General features: G+C 46.3%; 2 protein-coding genes across 12 annotated transcripts in view; both read right to left on the bottom strand.

Annotated features, from left to right (window-relative positions):
• The window catches only part of TEX2 (testis expressed 2), a 45,362-nt gene extending 42,806 nt beyond the window's left edge, over positions 1-2,556 (bottom strand). Inside the window, exons 1-2 of one of the 4 annotated variants that reach the window (XM_018918924.3) lie at positions 2,402-2,533; positions 495-567 (exon numbers count right to left, since the gene is read on the bottom strand). In XM_018918924.3, the coding sequence (XP_018774469.1) occupies positions 495-510 (16 nt within the window). In that variant the 5' untranslated portion in view covers positions 511-567; positions 2,402-2,533. Of the gene's footprint in view, positions 1-494; positions 568-2,364 lie in introns of all 4 variants that reach the window. The other 3 variants (XM_009094341.4, XM_030233796.2, XM_009094339.4) reach the window with 3 other exon arrangements.
• Positions 2,557-15,552: 12,996 nt separating this feature from the next.
• Positions 15,553-18,086, bottom strand: part of PECAM1 (platelet and endothelial cell adhesion molecule 1) — a 36,159-nt gene continuing 33,625 nt past the window's right edge. For 5 of the 8 annotated variants that reach the window (XM_030233798.2, XM_018918909.3, XM_009094338.4 and 2 more), the window contains one exon: positions 15,553-17,107. In XM_030233798.2, coding sequence (XP_030089658.1) covers positions 17,075-17,107 — 33 coding nt within the window. In that variant the 3' untranslated portion in view covers positions 15,553-17,074. The remainder of the gene's footprint in view (positions 17,108-18,086) is intronic. The other 3 variants (XM_018918902.3, XM_018918911.3, XM_018918905.3) reach the window with 1 other exon arrangement.

The following is an 18,086-nucleotide window of genomic DNA, read 5'->3' as shown; positions in this document are numbered from 1 at the left end:
TAATACAAAGTACACACTCATGACAGCTCACAGTATTAACTCTTATCTTTTTTTCTCTAATCTCTAAGCCTACATTATGCTCTCATTTTCCAGCATACATTGTCATCTGATTGTTTCATTTAGGGCAGTAAGGGTTTCTAGAATATGAGGCCTTTATTCATGGATAAATGTTTTAGAGCACACTGAATTAGCATTACTACTGTGGACATCTGATACCACAATTTTTAGCTTACCAAAGAAAAATAATAAAAATCCAGATATTTGAGGGACTTTTCCAAGCTCCAAAACTGTGTTTAAGACCAGAATTTACTTACCCTCCCCTCCATTCTTTTGGAACCTACAGTTTATCTTAATAAACAGCCTTCATTTTTCCTTAGCTCCTGGGCAGGTGTCAGTTACACTCTGCACACTCGGCACCACAATTTATTAATCTCATGGGCAGAAACTGGCTAAAGCTCAGTCCTGGAGAGCAGGACAGGGGAACATGTCCTTACCTATGGCCACTGCCATGCCTGTGACTGGTCACCTTCACCCACACCATGGAACTCTGGTGGCCTTTCTGATGTGCTAGAGGAGAAACACACTGATTTCATCACAGGGAATTGGCTGAGTTGGCACTGAAGGTAGGGGTAGAGCAGCACAGCCCCCAAATGGCTCAACTAAAAAGCTGTTAGAATGCCACAATGCATCCTCAATCTCTAGCTCCATGTTTTTAAATGTATTTCAGTAATATTAGCCTTTTATTTGCTAAGTAAGTTTCATTATCTCCCATTACTTTGTTTACACGCCTACCACAACAAAGAAATTACTGGCATTACCCATTATGTCCAGGCTTCCTGCTCCACATTCTTTACTTTGAAAAACAGTTGGATTAGAAGTTCTTTAGTCAGAAACAACTAAGCATTTGGTATTAAAAGCTGGAAGTCTTAAGAGTTGTTATCACACAAAAAGAAGTATGTAATTAATACACACTATTGGGCCATGTCCTTCTTCAAGTTTTAACTTTGGATTTTATTCTTTTTTTTTTTTCTGAAATAGGTCATTTCAGTAAGTTCTTTGCATGGACCAGAAGTGTTGTTCACAAGTGTTCAGCTTGCCAGTACAACTCCCAGGCTATATCACATCCCAGCAAACTCCAGTGTAAGACATCTCTGAGCACAGAATCAACTTCTTGGTCTTTTACCCAAGGCAGAAAGCACCCTGCACTGCTTTAGAAACACTACCTCAAGCCTCAGCACCTACTTGGAGCATAATTAATGTGCCACCCACAACACAGCACCTTGTTGGATCAGCTCTGAAGTCAGAGTAGTAACCTCTCATAAATCATAAAACAGCATCACGTCAGAGCCTTTAAAAGTCAATTTTAACATCCCAAGTCACTAGTTCATCATTTTACGCTTAAGGTAAAGTCCTTTTACCTCTCATTTAGCACTTTTTCATTTCCAAGAAAATCAAAACAGAGTGCTCACACTGCCTGAATTTTATTCAATTTAGGAATATTAAGTCATTTCAGCACAAAAATGACAACATCTTCTTGTAAAAATATACACCCCTGAAACTGTAACCCCTTATTTTTCCTGAGTTGCACAGGCAATATCATCTTAAAAGAGGAGTATGACAAAGCATCTTAACAGAAGATAATCTTACACCACTGAGGATTTACGCTAATTTATCTTATGGTTATAATACTTAAGTGGCATACTGAAGTTTAAATTAACCTCTGCTGTATACTTCATTTCCCAAAATTATGATCAAGAGCTCCTCAAAACATTTGCTGACAGACACAAATCACCAAGAAGTTCAGCACAAACATTCAGGAGGAACTTTAGCACACGCTGAAGAGACAAAGTATCCGGGTTTAGTCCCTGAACTGCAATGAAGATAACACAGATGACACTGAAAATTACAAGAGAAGCAGAAACCAAGGAGCCGACAGCTAGGGCAAGAGAGAACAATTTTAGTAGACAGGAAACCTCTCGCCTTTGGTGGCAAAAGCCAACTGAAAAATTCTCCCCCGGTTTCAGCAGGAGCGACCGCTGCCGCCTCCTCTGTCGCTTGTTTTTAAGGTGTCGCTCGTACTCCGGCAGCTCCTGGCCAGCGGCAGCCCCGGCTCGGCAAACCCCGCTCCCGCGCCGAGGAGCGGCTACTCCATCCCGCCCAGCCCCGCACCGGCCCGGCCCTGCTCCCCGCGGGCTCCCGGCTCTCCCCCGGCCGCCATCCGCCCTGCCCGACCGCCGCCCGCGGTCCGGCCCGACCGCCGCCCTCGGCCCCTGCGCTCCTCCCTGCCCGCAGCCCGCGGGGACCGGCGGCCGCTGCCGGCGCGGGGCCGCCGGCCGCCCTCACAGCACTGCCCGGCCCCCTCACCTCTGCCGCGGCTCTCGGCACCGCCCCAGCCCCTCACCTTCAGCCGCGGCTCTCGGCACTGCCCCAGCCCCTCGCCTCAGCCCCGGCTCATGGCACTGGCCGCTCCTGCCCGCGCCGGGCGGCGGCAGCGGCGGGGAGGCGGCGGCGCCGCCAATCCGGGCCCCGCGGGGGGACGGGCCTGCCCGAGCCGCAGCAGCGCCAGCCCGAGGGGCGGGACGGGGCGGGACGGAGCGGGGCGGGCGGGGAGGCGGGGACGGGGACAGGGACAGGGACAGGGACGGAACAGGGACAGGGGTACCCCCGCAGCCGGAGCGGCCCTGTCCGTCCCTCGGGCGCAGCCGGTGTTCCAGCGGCCGGTGGTGGTGACGCTGGGAACGGCCCCCGGGGCGAGGAGCCGCTCGGGCCCGCGGCCGGCGCGGGTGCGGAGCTCCGGCCGCTCCCGGTTCCAGCCGCTCCCGGGCGTGCCGAGCCTCCCGCGCCCCGTGCGGGCCGCCCCGGTAATCCGGCGGTTCCGGAACGCGGCGCTCGGTGCGGGTTTGTGTCGCTGGGGGAGCGGCTGCGGCAGGAAGCGTGTGCGCGACCAGGCACAGAGAAGCTGGTTGGTATCGAAACGTTGCAAAAAATGGCCAAAAGTTATCGGCTCCCTCATCGAGCAGGCACTTATCCCAGGAAACCTGCCCTGGCAGAGGTCATTTTATTTACCCTTCATATTTCCCAATTTGCAGCAGTCAGAGAAAAAAAATTAATTCTCTGTGTCAAAAGGTTGTTTTCTCAATAATGGTCTTATGCAACAAATTACAGCCTTTCTACTGCTTTTACCCTTTACTTAATTGCCCTTGCCTTTCAAGGCAGTTAATGATGACATTACAGCATTACACCGGGTCAGGTTGATGCTGGCCCAGGTTTCTTTAGTCAACCCTTGGGTTAATTTGGCTGTACCAATTATCTTCTCTTTAATAATTTCAGTTTGAATTAAAACATAATCCTGCAAGATCTTCCAGACTATTTCCTACCAGCTTTTAAATTTATGATACTTTATGAGGTAATGAGACAAAATTTATTTACTAACCAACATTTAGTAGGATATGTGAGCAGAATTCAAATTATTCCAAACTATCTATTGCAAAGAGTTAAATATAAATTATTAATTTTCAATTTTCCTATGTTATCTGCAGCTGTAGCTGTGCTGAGGTCAGGGGTGCTGTTGCACCAGGCATTATGCATATGGTACATAGTAGGGGTTGCAGCCTAGGTCAGAAATAGGGGCAGGGAGCACTCAGACTGCTTCTCTCATTAAATAACAGCAATAGTTCAGGGCTTGTGGAAGTGAATTATTCACAGGCATCTCTGAGTTCTGTTTTTAAAAGCAGGATTCCTGCATGTAATGGAAAACCAGAGTTACTGAGAGCAGCCAGCACCTGCCAAAATCTGCTTCAGTGAGGAATGGCCTGAGCTCACCAAAGAGATGGTCAAAGCCTTCAAGCTGTTGGATGTCCAAGCACTAAACTCAGCAGTCTTAAGGGTCACAGCTGAAGGATCTGAAAGAACCCAGTAAAAAACTTCACTGTGTGAGTGTCACTGCAATTTAGTCTTAATTTTTTTAATGAAAAAGATAACACTCTATTTGAAATACAGATATACGTATTCATCTCAGACATGTTTCTGTTCATGGCTGTCCTTGTATATAGGAAGACCTTTGAATCCTTATACAAAGCTGATGTTAATGTTTCCAGAGTCTGGAGATAAGATAATGGTTGTTTCCTTAACAACAGGTTTTCCCTCCAGGAACAGAGCCTACAGTGAAGCTGTGGCTGACAGGTTGGTTTTGGCTGTATTAAACTACAATCAGCTCACTGGAATCTCTGAAGCTTTTTCTGCCCTCTCTTGGCATGTAACTTAGGCAACACATGGACTAAAACTCCTGACCTCAAGATAAATATTTGTGTACCTGGAGTTAGGTCTTCAGCAGAGGCTTCTTCCATAGCATGGTACATGCTGAGCAAAGGCTGGAGGCAGTCACTGGGAAAAACTGGGCACAAGCTGTGTCTGACCAGGGTACCACACTCTGGGCTTCATGGGAATCCTCTTCTAAAGGCAAGTCCCAGTCTAGTGGAAGGGGGGCAAAGGGAAAATCTCAGAATATTTGAATCACTCAGTGCTGTAAGAGTAAATCCTTTTGTTGGATTATCTACCTTCCACCTATCCTACAAAAAGACAAGAGAATAAAGTAAATACTTATTTATTTTTAATTCAATATCCCATGTATAAGTATACAGTCATTCTGAGAAGCAGCAGCCTGCAGGCTACAGAAACAGGTATCTACAGTCAGGAGCTGCTTTTGAAAATAATTACTTTAATCTTTTGGAATATGTAAGGGAGACATTTAAATACCTTTAAAAGCGGTGCTTGAGCAGCCTGTGAAATAATAGGTAATATTTCTCCCCCAGAGCTACTGTGAAGTTCAATTCACTTCTCTATAATACCCCCATCAGAATTTCACAGCTCAGGGCAGTTTAAAGCCTCTACTTTTGTGAAAAAAGAACATTACATGAGCTTTGGGGTTCCACATGGTTTTCACAAATCCCACTGCTGTCAGATCCTGGGGAAGACCCAAGAGCTGTAGGACAGCCCTGCTTGCAATTTTGTGCTGAGAAGCTTGGAGAGGAATGAGGCAGAGCAGCTGAGCCTGAACGTGGGAATCTTGGCAAACACAGGGTTGTGTGAGTGAGAGCAGCTTTACTGTTGGTTTGTTTGGTTGTTACCAGTGCAACATTAAACACAACGGAAAGAAGCTCAGCATGGAAAACCCAAACAAGGCTCCAGCCCACCCAGTGTGTACAGAGCCCAACCAGGACTGGCAATGCTGGGGCTTCCCAGTGCTTCAGCTGGCTCTGGTTGTGGGTATGGAGGGGAGTTGAGCTTCCTGAAAGCCACATTCCTTCCACAGCTCCTGTGGGCCCATCTTCTGCTTGTCAAACACTCCAATGAGAGTGTTCTCAGCTCCTCCCAGATTCTTTCCCTGCCAGTGGCTTCGCTGCTGTCTTTGGATCTGAATTGTCTAACTTGCAAACTGCCCATCCTGTCCTCCACCCCATCACTTCTCCCCACTGATCCCAGCCCCTATGCCTGGCTCCTTGCTGGCACAGAGGGGCACATCCTGTACATGCCCTCCCCAGGGAGCCTCCACACTCAGCTCCCCAAGCCTGGCTCCAAATCTGCTACTCTGTTTCTAAAATCCCCCTGGGAACTGCAGGAATTCTGAGCTCTTGTTGCTTCCCGTGCTAAAGCACATTAATCTGGGGTTTGGGGTTTTTTTATTGCTGTTTCTTTTGTAAAGCTGAGCTGAGGATAGATCACAGAATCATTAAGGTTGGAAAAGACATCCAAGATTATTGAGTCCAACCTTTGACTGATCATTACCTTGTCAGCTAGACCAGAGCATTCATAACTCCTCTATTACAACAGGAGGCAGGTCTCAAATCCAGCTGTAAAATAGAATATCCAAAAGAATGGTGGAAAAAAACAACATTTAAAAATTACAGGAATTTAGTCCTCATTTGCTTTTGTGATCTTCCTATTTCCCTTTTTATTTATTTATTTAAGGCTTCTAGACTCCCAAGTATCTGTGGAGGAACAGCTCTATGCAGATTCTCATGCCAAGTCCTTGCACTAAGAGAAGACACTGCCAGAGCCAGAGGAGGTTCCAAACTGCACCCAGCACAGCCTCTGGTGCTGCCAGGAGCTCAGGTGGAGTCACAGGACAGGCCAGCAAGGCCAGCCAGGTGTGCAGGGCCAGAGCCTGTCAGGGTGTGCTGGTGCTGCCAAGGTGACACCCAGAGGCAGAGCAGTTCCCAGGGAAGGTTCTTGCAAGGCAGCCTGGGGCAGGCACTTTCAGTGCTGGGAATTTGCACTGGTTTCTCTCAGACCTGCAAAACATTCTGGATGGTTCTCACATGGGTTTGTCTCTCCCTGACACCCAATCCAGACTGGGGAAATGGCCAGAGCACACCTGCAGTGATGCCACCCATCACTGGGGAAGGGGCAGGTCCCTGGGCCACCCAGAATAGCCACGTGCCTGCTGCCAAAGTCACAGCAAGGTTGTAGGAGCTGGTGACTGTATTTCAGTGTACCTGGCAAATGTACAAAACTCTAAAAGCCTGAAATCTGATCTGCACATGGTGGAGAAGTCAATACTCCTCCCTCCACCGGGACCTTGGGGAGGGAGGATATTGTGGCTGAGCGCTGGAGCGCTCCAGAGTGCAACTGTGGCAAAATCCAAAGCTGGGGGAAGGCTGGGGGATACAGTGGCACTAAGGCTGCAGTTTGTCTGTGCAGGTATTGCACCACAAGGCCTTGGCAATACTGTCAGGTGCTACTCACTGTTTTCTGGTAATCAGGACAAGCAAAGCACAAAATAAACAGTATGTCCTAACCTTTCAGCTGCCAAATCATTCACCTATTTTAAATCTAGAAGTAAATTTAGTTCTGACATTACAGAACAGCTGAAGATACATGTTTAAATCAGCCACACTCACTGCAAGTTTTCCACATGCACAGGAGCATTAACACCGGGCAGCAGCACCCTCCTGCTCCTGCCTGGACAGATGCTATGGCTCTACACTGATGGGCCTAATTTAAATGGTTAGTTAAGGGAAAAGAACAATAACTATAGACTAGAGGTGAACAGCAGCCTTTAGATCCACAAGTCAAACCAACTGTCAGGAGGGCCATAATGTTTTTTGGGGGGCAGAAGGAGAACATATTGTCTAGCTGTCTCTGGTGATTTTATTACTCCCTTTTTCACAGGGAAAGTCAGAGAAATTAATCTGAATTAATAACACCTGTGCCTTGAAAGTTACACGAGTGAGTTTTGTTAGTCAGAGTTAAAGTGGCCTTCATTTGATTTAGTTTTCTTCATTTTCCAAGTAAAGTACACTAAATCAGATTAATGCCACTTAATTCTGAATATTAATATCTGCATAGGTCTTAATAGAATTTAACTAATCTACTTTAAAATATAATTCAACTCAGGTTCCCTGAGTGTCCCCTTCAAGGAAAGACTCACATCAATATACTTAATGGGAATTGTTCCTCGATTGTGCTGGCATGAGATCAAAACATCACTATCATAAAAACAGCCACATCTTGCTTAGATGTCTTTGTTCTGAGAGCATTAACACCCAACCCAGAGCTGAATGTATACCTGCTGAAATGGAATTAGAAATGGCAGCATGGAGTGAACTCTTAGTTACAAAAGAGGGGTGAAACACTGACCTTGGTTTTTCCAGCCAAGATGGAGAACAGGCACAGGTGCTCAGGGTCATTTCCCTGTTCTGAAGGTGTAAACAGTATGCATTGTTTTCATGAGGCTGATATAATCTAGGCTGTTGTGCAGTTCTAGACTGTAATTTCAAACCTGAAAGTTGCTAGAACCTTTATTGACATGAACTTCACAGAGGTGTGAGGAACTGCTGTCTCTGTGACAATAACTTGTAACCTTCCACTGAGCAGCAGCACCCTCGAGGGCCATATCTGTACATCTTCTTTATCCAGCTGGGCTTTGCAGGGCAGGCTGGGCTTAAACAATGAGAACATGAAGGTGCAGTCACACCCTGGAACAAACAAGAGCTCAGCTTTGAAAGCAAACACAGGATTGGTGTTTTCCCAGGTTAAAGAACTGCCTCTGACAGAGCACTCAGTGCCTGTCCAGTCACACAGAATGACCACAGCCAAGATTCAATCCTTCCCTGCTCTCTCTACAGCCAACCCCCAGTGGCAGCTCCATCCTGGCCCATTTCTCCAACAGATCTTGACCCAGCCTCCAAAGCCAAAAGCTTTCAGTGCCCTCACAACTGAATTCTTGTTCTGGACTTCACATCCTCCTTTAGCACTTTAGGAGGATCTCTCAGCACCGAGATTTATTAAATAACATCCCAATGTGACAACCATTCAGGTGGCCAAATAAGGAACCTGTGCTCCTTAGGGTGTCATTATAGGCAATGAAAAGGGACAGGTTCCAAGCAGGACTCTCAGTGGCAGGACTGGAGAGCAGAGCAGCCTCTTAGCTCAGACATGCTCTTGTGAGGCACTGAGAATATTCTACTCACCTTCCCTGTGTCATTTTCATGACCTGATGCATAATCCAGCCTCCAAACCTGCCCAGGTGCCCTGAGCCTTCTGTCCAGCTCCTGCAGCCATCCCCTATTGCCATTCCTGCAAACAGCATCACACTGAGCAGGGCAGATCTGGCTCCATGTGACCTTGGGGTTTTCTCAGAGTGCCATTAAATCTTTCAATTAAATATTGCTCAGTAATCTATCCAGAAATAATTCCTGAGTCAAAATTTCAAGTGCTGATGGACAATGTAGTATGTTTTCCACAAAAATCCAATAAGATACACGAAGGAATCTGATATTTACATGCAGAGTCTGCACTTGAACAAAAAATAAACTAAACATGTCTAAGCTTTTAGAACATCAAATCCAGATTCCAGACAATACTGAAACCTTCCAGATTTGAGTAAGAATCACCAGTCCATGCTGCCTTCCACTGCATTTAGAGAGAGAATTAATCTTGATATTCAAAGCCTTCCAAAACCTGCATGTTTCAAAAATAGTGAAATTTATTTCTCTTGAAGTATAGGCTTGTTACAGCTATTTAGGAACCTCTTACTGAAGTCAGATAGATCTTGAACCTCCCCTGGGGATGGTTTAGATGTCAGTGTTCATCCATTAACAGACTGGAAACTGTCCAGGGCAATATTGCAAGAAAACACACCATGCCCAGGCTTTCTTCCGGATTCTTCCTCTGTTTAACAAGATTCTCTGAGCAGTTCTCTACAAATAAATCCAAGGTTAAATATGACAAATGGGGCAAGGAATGCAGAGAAATTCAAATGGCTATTAGCAATGCATCCTGCTGGTTGGTCAAAGGGTATTTCTCTCTATTGGAAGGGGAGTATGGGCAGTGAGAACCTCATCTTGCTCCAGTTCCATCATTTATTCCTGCTCCTTGTCACGGACAATAGGTGTGCAAAGGTCTTTCCCTTCATCAGCACAAGGCCACACACTGCCTGTGTGACCACAATTGAGACAGAGTCAGGCAAAAGCTTAGCAGGCCCAAACAGGTTTAATGTTGTTTTCACTGGATATTCTTTTGCACAAGAAACAACCAAGTTCTCATACACAGGCAGGCAGCTGAAAGAGGAACACCATCCTCAGAAGGCAAAAGGGCAAATCTGGAGGAGAAGCTGGTGTAGTCAACGTTTTTGCCAGCTGGAAATCACAGGCTTGGGAGATGCAGGGAGGAGGGCAGTGCTTGGGGTGACAAGGAGCCCCCAGCTCCTACAGGAGCAGCCTTCTCTCCAAACCAGGCAGAACCAGATGAGCCCTACAATAATGACCTTGAGAATAAAAAAGAGCTTCTGGTTAGTGCTGGCTAAAGTGACTGAAATTGCAGGCAGAGAAAGAGAATATTGTCTGATTCCTCTGATTTTAGAGGAAACAGAATTTTGTACTTTCTTTGTAAATAAAAGGACTGCATCAAAGTACCTGAGTGATCAATTTTCTCTGCTATTAGAAACAATCTACTGGGCATAAAACCTTTTAAGTGCTTTGGTCAAAGATGGGACATAAAAGCTCCATTCATTTCCTCATGGAAAAGCAGCAGCTTCATCCCTTTGACTGCACATGCACAGATCTTGAAAAGCCAAGGATGCATGAAGGGGACATGTGCTGGGGACATGGTGATGCTGACACTCCTCTGCCCTCAGCCTCCTCTTTCACTGACAGAAGTACAAAGCAGCTTTGTGATTTGTGCTTTGTGAAAAGCACCAAGTGGTTTTGGACCAGTGAAATGACTCTAGAAGACACAGCAATGAGGAGCACACAGCCCTCTCCATGTTTGTAAGCTACGAAGAAAATACAGATGTGACCTTTGTCAGCAGTCAGTGCACTCATTAGTGTGTCAGAGATAATAACTCTTATGCATGAAAATCTGACCTACATATGCTACAAAAGAGGCAAAAGCAACAATTTACTTAAGTCCCTATTATACCCTTAATGATTATAAGCTGAAAAACAAGACCATAATGCAGGGAACTTGTAATTAAAAAGCATCAATTATCATTTTCTCCTTGCAGGGGACATTAGTCAGGTTTGCTTTCCACTGTCCCCTTGGGAATACTGATAGACATGTAGGGCTGTGTGATTCATTCTGGAACAGTCGGAAAGGAAGCAGCTCAGTGGGAAAAGATTAGCTTCAAGAAAAAATAGGAAAAGGAAATGATAGTTAAAACACTCTTTTCTGTGTTTCTTGTTTGACAAAGCACAGGTGTGTGTCAGGTTGTTCCTAACAGACCAGCCCTTGCCTCCCTCCAGCCATGACTAAACTGGGTTTCTGCAGTGCACACAATGTTCTGAGCCTCCAGGGCTGAGGCAGCTGATACCTTCAGTCATGCTGAACATACCATCCTCCTGCAGAGATCAACTGGTCCCCGAGCTCCTGGGAGGAATGTGAATCTCTCTTCAGAGGGCTGCAAATTTCCCCTCTCTGCTGCCTGAAGGTCCCTGACTCTCAGCCAGGGTGAACAGATCATCTGGAGGCTGTTTCAGACTCAGCATTCACAGGCAGAACCAGTTTTTCATCAGTGCCAACGTGTGCTGTAAGCCCATTTGGATTGGTTCTTGCAGCCCTGAGGAAGTGCCAGAAAATGTGATCCATCACTTTGTGTGCAAGGACTGCATTCACCCTTGGCTTTCTGTGCTGCCAGCTCTGCCATGGATCACAGTGCAGAATCACAGCTCACCTCCAGCCACCCCTGAGCTTCTGCCTCCTAACAGCTACTGCAGCTCTCAGCATTCCTAATAAGAATGCTCTTCAAAACTCCTGTTCCTTTAATCAGCATGAAGTCGAAACAAAAATATTTTAAAAACTCAGTAATAAAATCAAACCTAAGCTTTGCATTATGGAAGACTGTGAGATTTACATCATGCTTTAAATAATTTAAAATTATTCAAAAGCAATCTATATCTCCTAGTGACAATCTCATGTTAATTTAATAACCTGTATGGCTGTAATTTTCATTAATTGACTTACACTCTGACCATATCTTAATAGACTTGACAATTTTTTCTCCTATTACACTCTTGCAGCCAAGGAGGGATGCCAAGTTCACCCCTTGCAGTAATACCATGATTTGGCCCACTGAAGACAAAGTTCTCACCTCTGTCCCATCTTTGTCAACTTCTCTGTCCCCTCTGCTCCTGGGACAGACCAGCAGCTCTCCTTATCACTGCCTTGAAGCACTCCTCCCCACACAAGGCAGAGTTTCCTAAGCTGGTTGGAGCTTGAGCCACTGCAGAAGGTTCCACAGTGAGACAGGCTGGGAGGCTGAGAGAGCCCCAGGGAGCTCAGGAGTTTGGCTCAGGTTAATTCCATGAGGACTGCACTCACTCGGGGCTCTGAGCAGCACAAGTTCTCAGGACAGACTCTTCTGTCCTTGTAGTGCTGTCTCATTGATTTGCAAAGTGGAATTGTGTCAGTCACAGTGGAGACTTGTCCCTGATGTAGTTAAACAAGGAATAAACAAGGCAGTGCACAGGATTTAAAGCCAAGCTCTCCCATGCAGAGCTGACAGTGCTTTGTAGGAACAGGTGATTTCAGCAGTCACAGCTCCTCTGCAAGCACCCAGCAGGGCTTGGGTGATGCCAGCTGAACAGCAGTGTGGTAGGATGTTTTCTTTTGAAGCACACATTCCCAGGCTGGTGCATCACACAGGCCCCTGGGTGCCTCAGGACTCCACATCCCCTCCCAGGACTGACACACAGGGAACAGCAGAAATCTGGGTCAGTGGTGCCATTACCTGCAGCTGGGCTTTTTGTTAACATATTTATTTTCTGCTTCTCCTAGTGGTCACCTGACAATGATAAACACAGGAATGTTTGGGACAAGCCACCTCCACAGTGCTGCTTCTGTCACAGCACGTTCTCCAGAGCAGCACCAACACCATGGAGTGTGGAGCTGTCAAGGTAACTGGACTGATGAGCTGTTTCTTCCAAACCTTTCACAGTCTGGAGGATTTCTCTTCACCAGCCCTGCTCATTTCCCTCTGTCTTTCCTTTCATTTTCTTCTTATTTTCTTTCTTCACTCTATTGAGCCTTCATGCCAAGATCTCCTGTTATCTCCTGAGTAAAACTTTAAAACAAAAAGACAACTACAGAAAAATCAGGGCAGTAACCAGAGGACAATGAACTGTCACACTGGTCACTTCTGGTTTTCGTTCAGTGAAAAAATTGTTGCATTTTTATCATTGCCCCAAAGGACCCTGATTTTATCTCCCACTCTTACACTTTCAGGATTACACACAAATATATTGCTAATCTATTCATTTCAGAGGCAGAATCCATCTTTACTATGACTAACAGTTCAGTTGTGGAATTTCTTCTCAAGCAATATCTGTTGGATCTGATTCCTCTTAACCATGGGAATGTGGTCCAAGCAGTGTGAGGTCCATTTCTAACAATCACCATTAGAGCTTTACATGCAGTCTGAATCCAGGCTGATGGGGGCAGAGCCTGAGAGTCTTTGCAGAGACAGCTTTGCCCTTTGCTGCTTTGTGCCCAATCTTTCATTTCAGCTTCATGCTGCTGTTCTGTCATCAGACTTTGCTGTGACTCCTTCCCCAAGGAAACTGGGATTTCTTTTGCTATTACATTTAAAATTTAACTACAGTGATTATTCTCTGCAATGATGAGGATTTTTTTCAGCCTTCCCACTCAGCATGTTTGTGGCTGGTGAGAAAATAAATTACCTATATAAATAAATGCTCACATTTAGTTGAAACCTCCCATGCAAGTGACATTCTCATGTCTGCTCAACTCTCTAATGGGAGCACTTGTGATTTACAGCGGAACATTTCATAGCATGAAGGCAATAAGCCCCACTTTTTGTGATTCCTTAGATATGTCAAATTGCTTATTACCTCCAAAATCACTGCAGAAGTGGTGTTTGTTCTGCTTTCACCTATTCAGAAAGGCCTTGAAATTCTAAACAACAACATGTGCTAGCATTTTAAATCTGTACTGACACTGTATTGCGTTTAGTTTAATTGCTGGGGGGGGGGTCCATTGGATACATCTGTTTTTCTCAAACTTTGTTACATTTCCCTGTGCCTGCCCTCTCCTTGCACGACAGGGGCTGCACTCAGTTCGACAGTGTCACCTCCCCTGCCCCTAAAAGCTGGGCTCAGTACAGCTCAGTGATGAACTGCAGCACAAAGAACTTGAACCGAACCAAGCTCACAAAGCAGCAGGTGGAACACCGCGGAAAAGTAAATGAATACTGAGATTTATCAGGAACTGCTCAAAGCAGTGCCCCAGCATTCACAAACAATCCACTACCCTGCGGGAGAGGGGAAGAAGCCACGGTGGGCAGGTTTACGCTGCATTTAGGACAGCGTTCTTTAAGAGTGGCGGCGGTCGGGGGGAGGCGGGCGAGCTCTGTAGGAACAAAAATTCCCCGGCTCCATTCACAGCTCCATGGGACAGGGCCGGGACGGGGCCAGCCCCGCGCTGCCCCCGCAGTGCCCCTGCAGCCCACCAGGGGGCGGCCCGGCACCGCCACGGCCCCGGCCCCGCCCGGCCCCGCGGAGCGACCGCGGCCGCGCTCGGAGCGCGCGTGAGACCCGCGTTACACCGGGGATGGCCCTTACACCGGGAAACTCCCGTTAGACCCGAGTTACACCGGGGACTGCCCTTACACCGGGAAACTCCCGTTAGACCCGCGTTACACCGGGGATTGCCCTTACACCGGGAAACTCCCGTTACACCCGCGTTACACCGGAGACTGCCCTTACACCCGCGTTACACCGGGGAGTGCCGTTACACCGGGAAACTCCCGTTACACCCGCGTTACACCGGGGAGTGCCCTTACACCGGGAAACTCCCGTTACACCCGCGTTACACCGGGGATTGCCCTTACACCGGGAACTCCCGTTAGACCCGCGTTACACCGGGGATTGCCCTTACACCGGGAACTCCCGTTACACCCGCGTTACACCGGGGATTGCCCTTACACCGGGAAACTCCCGTTACACCCGCGTTACACCGGGGAACTCGCGGTGCCGCTCGGCCGCGAATGGAAAAGGAGAGTGCCCGTGGAGAGGAGGAGGGGCCTCGGTTCAGGCGTTGCTGTGACCCCGCTAAAGCCCCTGCTCGGCAATGGGAATCACGCGTGTTCCGCAGTTCCCCCGCTGGGGCTGCTGAGGCTCCTCCCGAACAGGCCGGGTGCGAGCAGATGTGGGGGAACTGCTCGGACAGGGAATGGCACAAGGGACCCGGGTTTGTGCCATCCTGGTGGAAGTGCCCCGACGAGGAATGGCACAGGGACCTGGGTGTGTGTCATCCCTTTACTCTGCTCAAAAAGTAAATATTTACCAACACACCTCATTTTCCGTTTGCTGAGCTTAACTTGGTGATAATACAGAAATCTCCTTTTCGTTGTTGTTGTTTTCGATAATGTATTTTGAGCACTAATCTGAGTTTTGATTTGTTCAATACTTATTTCCCAAATATTTCCAAAGGAATCATGAGACCTGTTTGGCACATGCTCATTTCAGGACTCCTTGTGTAGTTGTTTACTCATGGGCCCATTTACCTTGTCTTCATTGGCAATGTCTGCTGATTACTGTCCCATGCTCTGAAATATTTTTGTTATCTGCAAGACAAAACAGAAGAGCTCAAAGCAGTGCACAGCACTCTGAGAAATGGACAGTTCACACGTTTCAGTAGGACAAACAACTTGGACTAGGTAGCTAAATCTAAAATAATTTAGGATTATTCCAGAGAAGAGACAAGCTGAAAGAGAGCAACACATTCTTCCACTGCTGCTCCATCGTGCCCAGATATTCTGAAACTTTCCAAACCCCACTGTTTTCCCAAGCTTTGCCAAAGGCTGGGAAGAGTTTGTGGAAGAACTTTCACCTTTGTAATTTAGTAAAAGACTTATGTGAATGCAAGCACTCCCCCACTCAGTTAAATGGGCTCCTGACTCCAGATCCAAGAGCCTGGAATCTGTGCAGAGAGGGCATCTTCCAAATGCCAATCCATACAATGGATCTGTGGCTCATCACGAATAAAAAACTTCACAGGCATTCATTGCAACATGAATGTGCAAGATCCAGTGCAAAGGTCAGTTCAGAGTTTTCTTTATTAAAATACCTTTTCACATTTCTTACACTAATGCATTTGCATGGACACTCATGGGATGCTGAAAGAACATTTGTCAACAGAAGAGAGCTATGAAGTCAGTCAGTTGTGACAGGCTCATGATACAAACAACATTTGCACAGGGAACAATAAATTAGAGATATTAATCAGTAACCAGAGCTTGAAATTTTAAACATTTGGAATGGAGGATATAAAACCCTTTTGTGTTTCTTGCTGGTTTGCACCTTTGATGTAATGCTTAAAGCAGTAATTACATATATATATAAACCCATGGCCTCTTTTTCACTATTTTCTTATTAAAATGAGAATCTTCTTACCTGTGGCCCAGATGTTGTAGGAATTTAATTTGCAGTAAGAAAAAGAGAACAACTGTAATGTCAAAGGCCATCTAGTTAAGGGGTTGGGGACAGTATTTTTTCTCTTTTTTATTTGTGTTCTTTTTTTTAAATTAATGCAGCTGAGATAAACATGGGCTGCAGGATTTCATCTGTGTTCAAACTAGGTCTGTGTTAGTGGTTTATCATGCTGTAGAGAAAAAGGATAGGTATGGAATTCCATACTGGACAAACTGGGCACAAGTACAACTTCAGATCTCTCAGAAAATCAGAGGAATTAGGATTGTACATAAAAGGATTTTCAGGTACAAACTCACTGACCTGGGTGTTTTATATCCACTCAATGAAAACTTATCATAGAATCATCCAAAAAAACTGTGATGGACAATCATTACTTGAAGAACCATCACATCAAATAAACCAACAAACATCAGAACTTGAAAGGGGAAAAGCAATTTAGTGAAGAATAAAGGCTGTTTGTGCCTCTGATAGAAGCACTTGGCAAGGTCTGAATCTCTGAACACTTATTCAAGTTTTTAGGGAGCCCAGAGCTCACTCTTCCCTCAGGCCCTCCCTGCAGTGTCACATCCCTGTGGGTTATAACTGAGCTGGCTCCAAGCCTGGTAGCAGTCCAGCTGCTGCAGCACAGGGAGCTCAGCACGAGCTGCAAGATCCTGTCAAGGTACATCCATGGCTGGCCAGGCTGTGCTGAGCTCTGTTCTGCCCCAGTGGTGGCACTGATAACCAACTTAGCAAGTTTAAAGCAAGCCTAGATATTTCTATGTCCTACTGGTATCCCAGTAGCTGCTGCACTGTAGAAATGTACTTCCTCAGCTGTAGCTCCCCCTTTGTTTCCTTAGAGCATGATGAATTGGAGGCAAAAAAGGCAAAATTGCATTAGCAGGAGAAATTACAGATGAGAACCTGGGTCAGTGGTTTCTAGAGCCACTTTCTATGAGAATTTTTATTTGTAATTTTTTTCCATTAAATGCTTTAGGAACATCTCTATTGTTCCTCCTAAGGAAATAAACTTTGAAAAGATGAGTCTGGCAAACTCATAAATAACTGCTGCAAAGCCTTTGGAACATTTGCAACATCTTCCATCTTGTGTTGTTTTCTTCTCCCAGCTGATCTTTGAGGTGAATGTACTAGGTAGCATCAGGATGCCCATATATTCTCTGCTGGCAAAAAGAGCAAAAGAGAAAAAGACAAGGTGTGAGTATAGCTGTGCCCCTACCCTCTGTCCTGTCACATATTCCTTAGAACCCTCCACAGTGAGCTAATAAAACCTCACTGTTCTCTGGGGACACATTGGTACTATTTTCATCAGAGAAAAAGAAATAAGACAGTGGGAGATTTAGAGTAAGAATTACAAGCTAGACCCCAAAACTGTCAATCACCAACATCTGTAAGTGGGTGCTTACTGATAAAAGTTGGATTTTCAAGGGAACTGCTGGCACTAAACACACCTGGTGGTCAGATCCCTTATTTACTGGGAGATGCTCAGCTGGCACAGTCAGACCCCAGTGTCAGTCCAGGAGAATGAAAACCTTTCCCTAAGGGCTGGTGTCTCACAGGGAGCAATGCAGCCCCCGACTTCTGGACACTGTGCTCCTGCAAGAGCCGTGCCAGGGGTGATCTCCAGGGCACACCTGGCACTGGCAGGCACAGAGGGCAGACAGAGCAGCCCTCTACGCCTGCCAGTGGGAAAGGGCACAGAGAGACAATTTCATTGTTTTTACTTTATATGACAGAAATAATTCTGTCCACTGGGGATTCACAACTGTCAAGTCTTTCCTGGCATTGGTTGCCAAAGTCTCCCTCCAACAAATTTCTGCTCAGGGTACGTGGTGGCCTCTAACCCAACAGCTCTGTCTGTCAGCACCGAGGCGCCTCATTCCTTTTGTGGACTTACCCCCAAAGGATTTGCCCCATGAGTCAGAGGAATTCCTGGTTTATAATTCAGTGTTTATTTCAGAGTATCACCTTGTTTTTCATATCCTGACTGCCTGATATCCCCCCCCCTCAATTTTAACTGGACACATCCTTCATCTTCCTTTCCTGTCTGAAGCTATTGTGCCATGTTACTGTGCACAGTTAAACACAGGCCAGGTCCCCTTTGGAGCTGGCAATAGGAATTTCTCAGTGCCTTTAACACTG

This window comes from Serinus canaria, chromosome 18 (genome assembly GCF_022539315.1).
Source record: "Serinus canaria isolate serCan28SL12 chromosome 18, serCan2020, whole genome shotgun sequence".
In the NCBI taxonomy this organism is placed as follows: Eukaryota; Metazoa; Chordata; class Aves; order Passeriformes; family Fringillidae; genus Serinus; species Serinus canaria.
The sequence above is the reverse complement of the archived record's forward strand: the minus strand, read 5'-3'. Positions and strand labels throughout refer to the sequence as shown.